We start from the raw sequence: 7,476 nt of genomic DNA on the forward strand, positions 1-7,476 counted from the left end.
TTCCACCCACATTCCATTCAAGTGCACGAAACACCGATGTGGGAAATATCCTCGAAAATTGCATCCCTTTTCTGCAAGAGCAAAAAACGGTTACGGTTTTCCGTCACACTCGGTACCCTTGTCCGTCCCACGTCTCCCTTTGTTTTTGTTTTCGGGTTTCATGGTCGGTGGCCGGAGGGTCGCACGGCCGTCCAGACCTTGTTTACGTCTGTCCCGACTCCCGTGCCAGCCGGGTCCATATGGTGGGACCCGGCTATCAGCTGGCGACCCCACTTATCGAGCCAACAGTCGGCCACGGACAGGCAACGAGCCTTATCCAGCACTGATGAACCCCACAAAGAAGACAGAGTTTCGCGAGTTGCCAGAAACGTGATATGAGACCAATGAACGTTTTCAAGTTTTTTTTTTCTGACTACGAACGAATTTCGTTCAGAAAAAAAAGTTTATTGATAATGCTATATGTTATGAAGATCGGTGATGGGATACATACCAGACACAAATAACTAAATAAACAAATACAGTCAACATACATGGGCTGACGGAAACCCCGTTCCCACTCACCAGTTCATGGACGGCCTGGACGAACACCTCGACGTTCCAGGTCTGCGGGCCGTCGGTAGTCTTGTCGGACGCCCAGATGGAGGCCGGCGACTGCAGGCTCTGGATGGGAATCTGCTCCTGCAGACCCGTGTACGTCTTGGCCATGGCGCCCAGGCAGCGGGCCACGGCCGGAGCTGTCAGCTCCGAGGCGCCGTGGTTGACCAGGTGGCGGCGGCATTCCTCCACAGAGGAGCACAGCACGTAGCCCACCTCGAGCACAAAGTCGGCCAGCGAGCTGTCCATCAGGTTGGCGGCCATGGCGGCCGGCGTGGCGGCGGCGATCTTGGCCACCGGGATGTCGGCGCAGTCGGGATAGATGAGCGGCGCGAGCACAGCGGGCACCACGCCGCGAGGCAGGTCCTTACGCACCGCCTCTACCAGAGCCTCCTGAGAGTCGGCAGCCTGTCGACGAGAGCAGCACGAACACACGCTGATACGGGCGGCCGCGATCGGCGGGGCTGGTCATCGGTGATCAGGGGGACTCACAAACCTTATCTGTGTTCACCGCCAACGTGCATCGCAACGGGGTTCAAAATCAGGAACCGGAATTCATGAACGGAAAAGGACGCCAAGTGACTGATAGAGCTATCACAAACAACTACACACTGATAAGCAAAAGTTAAACATTAGATCTGCACTCGGATCAGCTCTACATGAATCAATAAGGCGATAGCGATCGCCATATGCATTAGGAATCACACCTCCCTAAGCCAAAAGCCGCCATCCCGGTGGATATGGGACATCCCCGGTGGGCGCGGCTCCTCACCTTGTCGAGCTGCTCAGGCGGCGCGTACAGCAGCCAAGAGACCAGTCGGTGCAGCAGCTCCGGGGACGACTCGTGTAGACCGCCCTCCTCAGCTACTCCCGAACAGTCGGCCGACTCGACGTAGTTCCTGACCAGCTCCGGCAGCCGCTGCTGGACAAACTGCTCCGCCTGCTTGACCGTCTCCGGGTCACGCGAGTGCAGGAGCGCGATGGCGAACGCTACCTCCTCGGCCTTTTTGAGTTTGAGCGTGCGCGGTAGGTCGTGTAGCAGCCGAGCCGTCTGTCCGCCGCGCCGGAACGTCCGGTGGTCGACGGCGTAGCAGAGCGTGTGTACGAAGTTGGGCCGAGTGGCGAGGCTGGCGCACAGCTGCTGGAGGAGCTGCAGCTGCGGGTTGTCCTTGTTGGTGGGGCCGCCGCTGCGGCCTCCGGCCTCCCAGTCGACGTGTGTGAACAGGCAGCGCAGCAGGTGGATCTGGGCGTCCGAGCCGTGAGCCTCCACCAGCTGAGGACACGCGGCATGGTGTGCCAAAAACGGTGTATTTCTGCTACACGCGACTATACACAGACACAGCAGTACTGGTTGGTTTTCGTGAAATTGGGTGGGAGGTCATGTATCAATAAACTATATTGTGAAGTTGGGAATAGCGAAGATCATGTCTAAACGAACGATTTTGTTAAGTCGGGAAAAGCTTAACGGTTTCGGCGACAGAGCTGATCATGTATCGATATAGTTATGACGATTTATCTCGTTTTAAGAGTTATGACAACAACCTAAAACTACCTATTTAAAGCCAATGACTAGGAAAAGAAACATTTTCAAAGGCATGTATGCCATCTTTCAGTATCCTTTCACCACAACATTCCAAACAATCGTGAAGTCAGGGGCGGAGGTACCAATGGCGAGCCTTGGAAAGGGAGGGTTAAATTTGATCTAGTGATCAATTGAATGACCACAGCAAATAGCAATGATCCATTTTCATAGCATACATAGTTACAGCATGAAGCATCAGCAAAATCGCTTTCAGAAAAGTGAACCTCTAAATTTCAAAACCATCAATCATGGATTTGTCACCAGCAATAGTTGGAAACCATATCTAACTTCCTTGATGTATCTATTTCCATGCTGATTTTTTCCCCAATGATCTAAAATTTGGATCTGTAGAGCATATTAGTTACAGACAATCATAATATTTCAGATCTATTCATTTTAGCTGAGATTTGCAAGGCTGAGATTGACATAAGTCAGGTAAGTTAAGCTGACATAAGATCATTTTTCAGTGAAGAATATCCTGCTCTGATGTGCATCTCATTTTTCTTAATAGGTGGTAGAAGTAATCAATTTCATTGACAGAAATGAAAAGCTTCTAGGTTGTCTAACAACCAACACCTCAGTTTGATAAACATTTAACAGCTCTTAGCAGACACAGTACAAAGTTCTAATCTTATAGAAAACAAATAAAATTAATCAATCTTTAAGTGTTTGTAGCAATGAAAATAGTGTATTTAGCAAGGAGTTCAACTGTACATCAAGATGCACATTTTTCTTCTCTTTCTCCTTTTTTCAAGAAGCTACCTACCTTACAAGGGAACATTTAGAAGGGAAACTTGATGAATTCAATAAAAAGTATCAACTTCCAATTATTTTGCAAGAGACATCTAGAATGATTCATTGATACCTATTATGATTGGATTGGATTGTATATGGATGATTGAATTGACAAATTATCATCAATAGGTATATCTATAAGGTATGGTGGATAAAGAATAGACATGTGAAGAAAATATTTCAGTATCGACCTGTACTGTTTTATATTAGGGATTTGGATTTATTCCTTCAAATTCTGCTTGAGTGGCAAAAGTAGCACAAATCTTTCCAAGCCTGATAGCAGTCAAAATATTACTCATTATAAGGCACAAAAGAAGGGAGCTGTGACCAATTACATAAAAGGCTTGTCAGAATAAAATAGTTTCCATTGTCCCAGTCTTTAAATGGTTAAGTCAACACATTCTGTTATTGAAGAAGGATATGATATAACAAAAATGACTTCAGTGAACATCATTCAAACAAAATCTTGCAAAAGTTCTTATGTTCTTATAAAAACATGAGTTCTTAAAAAAAAAACATAAGTGAGACACATAAGTGTCAAGGCTGTTATTGATGAAAATAGTTGCACTGTTAGGTAATTTGCCTATGTAAAAATACTTAAGTAGGTATAGCCCAACCATCCACCACCTTGATTTCTTCACATCCTTACTTATAGACTTATTATGTATTAAGGTTGAGACAATGACAAGCATCACATTTATTCAAAGCATATCTGAAACAGGTGTGAAAGGGATGAAAAGGCTTGACATGTAAAATACAGTTTTTGTACAAGGTTAAGCAAAGCCTGGATTAAGACTACCTTTTCTTGTCATAGTGACAGTGTATAACATGCCAGCTACCAAGATAAAACAGTGGAGGCAATGAGCCATACCAGATGGAGAAAAACATACACCATCCAGGCTGAAAATGTGCATCACCACACCAAAGAAAAGACAAGTAAAAACCTTCTCTGAGACTCAACATTGATAAAATATAGATCACTTTTTTTTCCCCAACTTGTTCATATATTTTCACAATCACACGATATTTGCACACTTACACCTTATTGTTTCACTTTCCATTTGCGTTTAATACACCTATGCCTTCCTGCCCCGCCCCGCATCGCCCCGCGATTGACACACATGCCCGTCCTCGCTGGGGCGATGCCCCAGGCCGCCGGCCGGGCCCGCGACCCGTCACCCTGATAGGTTGGCGAGCCGCGCGCCCGGCCGGCCGGCCGACCCTTAATAGTGCCGGCCTCCGGTTAGCCGGGTTGGGTTAGGGGCGGGCAGTGCGCATATGCTGCTTATTTTATCAGCAACAGCTCACTCAACTCACATGCATAGCACAAGATACAAGATACACATGATGCGCGAGGAGCATACTAAGCAATGCATACTACAAAAGGATGCACTGTGCGATCGTCTGTGCCGATTGAAACGCATCGTAATCCTTATTTACCGATTCATCACCATGCTATGTATGTCCCTGCACAAGAATATGTTTTGCCACTTTCAATAAAGGCTTTAAGGGTGTCACTGACAAATGCTGCATGTTTTTCTACCCTCACTTGATGAACAACCGTGGCTCGAGCCCCTTCGTAGGATGGTTTTATCTGATTGTGCCGTAGCTTACAATTAGCGATGTATTGTTTGATAAGCAAGATTATAAGATTTACTGCATTACGGCCCTCTTCTATTCCAAAAAGCACATGTTTTACGTTATTGTGTTCAGACATACCTAGACCCTCAAAAACTTTATCCCAGATATGGTGAACAGTGAAACATTCGTAAAAGAAGTGCTCCAAATCATCTTGCGAGCCACATTCTTGACATAAAGGGCTGTCGATCAATTGTCTAATGCATAAATATCTTCTCGTCGGAATGTATCTGTTCAATACTCTATATTGGAAAGACTGCAACTGAGTCGATTTGGTACATTGATACGGAATTTTGAACAACTTTTCCCAATCCATACTGTCATATCCTCTTTCCTCCCACCTTTTAACTGCCTTTGGCTTTTTACAAGGCATTCCGTATCTGTATAAATGACGGGGGCGTACTTCGGTTATGCGTATTTCGCGATCGTTCACACGAATGATGGGATCTTCGTTTCTTTCTTCAGGGGACAAGGTTCTGACCGCTGTATTTGTAAGGATCGTTTTCCAGTGATTTGGAATTGCTCGCAGTATCGTTTCATATGTTAGGAAGTCTAATCGCAGAGAAGGCAGTTTTTCTTTTAAATTTTGCAGGCTCATAAAGGAGCCATTTTCTCTTGTTATGTCACCAACAAACTTAATTCCGTGCCTGTATAAGCATGGAATAAATATTGTCTTTCTGTGCACTTGAATATTTCGGTTGTACCATATCATTTCCATCTGTATCGACTTGACGCTTTCTACCTCCTTGCATTTGTAGTCCTGATATAGGATTAAAACATCTTTATAAAAATGTGGGATGTTCATTCTTTTAATGTCTCTTATGCTTAAATTGCTTCTGATTAAATCACGAACGCTCATATCACCAATCCTTGCCTGCAATATCACACACCAAGCTGATGACTGATTTGTGTACATACGTCCATGCACTTCTTAGCGATATCATAAACGCCTCTATGTCTATTTGTCTTAGCCCTCCATGTTCGATCTCTTGAACCAGTGTATCTTTGGCTACTTTTGGTGGCCTACCTCGCCACACAAATTTCATGATTTTACTTTGTATTCTACACATCATTCTTCTTGGAACTTTCGTAAAAGCACTGAGGTAGACTAATTGCGAGGCAAGTAATGTTCTGGCAATTGTTATTCTGCCTTTAATGGTGATAGTTCTTTGGCTCCAGATATTAATTGTTTTTTCAATCTTTTCTGTAACGGGCTCAGTATTTTTTCTTAAACAATTCTCTGACGCGCTAAACCACGCTCCCAAGATTTTTATTTCGCGAGCTGCTTGTATCCTTCCTATTGGATCTCTCCTTTCCTTTTCCTTACCTAGCCACATTGCGTGACATTTGTCAGAATTAAGCTGTAGCCCTGAAGCTTTGCCAAAATTTTCTATAGTCTGCAACGCTTGTACGCTAGACTGCTTATCATTTAGAAGCAGTGTTATGTCGTCGGCGTAAAGACTTATCTTTACTTCTATCCCACTTGTAGTAATCCCTCGTATATTCGGGTTTCTTCTTATGTTAATGGCCAATATTTCAACCGCCAGGACGAACAGAATCCCACTCAAGGGAGATCCTTGAAACGTCCCACGTTTACAATCGATCCATCGGGATATGTGACCGTTGTTCATTATTGTTAACGAAGCATTACAATAAAGAAGGCGTACCCACTCTCAAATTATCCCCAAAGTTAAATGCTTTAAGAGCTTCCATGATGAACTCGTGTTCTATGGAATCGAAGGCAGATTGGAAATCGCAAGCAATAATTAGACCCTCACGTTTGTCCATTTGGCAGTATTCTATCACATCGGACACCAGTCGCAAGTTTTCACCGATGTATCGTTTTTTCACAAAGCCAGTTTGTTCTGGTGATATCAATCTCTCTACGACAAGCCCCAACCGGTTAGCTATCACTTTAGCTACCAATTTATACACTACGTCCAGAAGACATATTGGTCTTTTATTTTTTAGTTCGGACTGCTCTCCCTTTTTTGGAATCAAAGTTACGATGCCTCTACGCTGGTTGATGAAAAATCCATGTTGAAATGCATCATTGATATAATTAACAACCAGAGCGCCTATTTCTTCCCAGAAGTGAAATATAGATCACTTTACCCAATTAGGTAATTACCTACTCCACAGTCTTAGCAACTGGAATTCAGATTACAATAAAAGATGACACATGCTGATTTCCATAAGATGGAAAGCATAAAAAATTGATTTTTATATCTTTTTAGCCTGACTCACCTGCTGTATCTCCTGACTTGAGACTTTGAAATTCTTCTTTGTCAAATTTGCGACAATATTACTGATCTGAATCAGTGCATAAGAAGAAGAATCCAGGTTCATAGTACCATTAAGGCGTCAAAAAAGGAAACTTCTACTGAGGAAGTCTCCTTAAACACTTCCTTACTTAACACAACATGAAACCACGGCGGGATGCGTAGCATACGAGCCAGATGTCCCAATGAAAGCTCGAACCTACAGCAAACACCACACATAACGCCAGTTTTCAGGTCATGTTGGCTATTAGATAGGTAAAACGTCTTCAATCACCGATTTTGATATGATGAAAAGCTCCCAAGAATTCCTCTCATCGAAGAATCCTCCAGCACAGCAGGCGAAAAAATGGCGTCGACGCTCGAAAGTCAACAGAATCGCTCGGCAACGGAAATGAAAGGAAATATTTGCGGCTTTCATGACGCGCACAATTAAGGTTAGCTATTTGCTCTTGGTAAGTTCTCATTTACTTTTCCGATAAATATGACGTAACTCATAATTGTTGCACTTGATTGCTTAAAAAATGGATTGATAAATAGTGTTTATATATTCATCCATAACGATTAATTATTGTCGGGTTATGCATG

General features: G+C 43.9%; 1 protein-coding gene across 5 annotated transcripts in view; it reads right to left on the minus strand.

The window, feature by feature from the left end:
• LOC122387831 (CCR4-NOT transcription complex subunit 1-like) overlaps positions 1–7,263 on the minus strand; it is a 30,922-nt gene extending 23,659 nt beyond the window's left edge. For all 5 annotated transcript variants that reach the window (XM_043378378.1, XM_043378376.1, XM_043378375.1 and 2 more), the window contains exons 1-3: positions 6,857–7,263; positions 1,367–1,867; positions 562–1,002 (exon numbers count right to left, since the gene is read on the minus strand). In XM_043378378.1, the coding sequence (XP_043234313.1) occupies positions 562–1,002; positions 1,367–1,867; positions 6,857–6,958 (1,044 nt within the window). In that variant the 5' untranslated portion in view covers positions 6,959–7,263. The remainder of the gene's footprint in view (positions 1–561; positions 1,003–1,366; positions 1,868–6,856) is intronic.
• Positions 7,264–7,476: the final 213 nt, after the last annotated feature.

This window comes from Amphibalanus amphitrite, unplaced genomic scaffold (assembly GCF_019059575.1).
Source record: "Amphibalanus amphitrite isolate SeventyFive unplaced genomic scaffold, NRLGWU_Aamphi_draft 000299F_arrow, whole genome shotgun sequence".
NCBI lineage: Eukaryota > Metazoa > Arthropoda > Thecostraca > Balanomorpha > Balanidae > Amphibalanus > Amphibalanus amphitrite.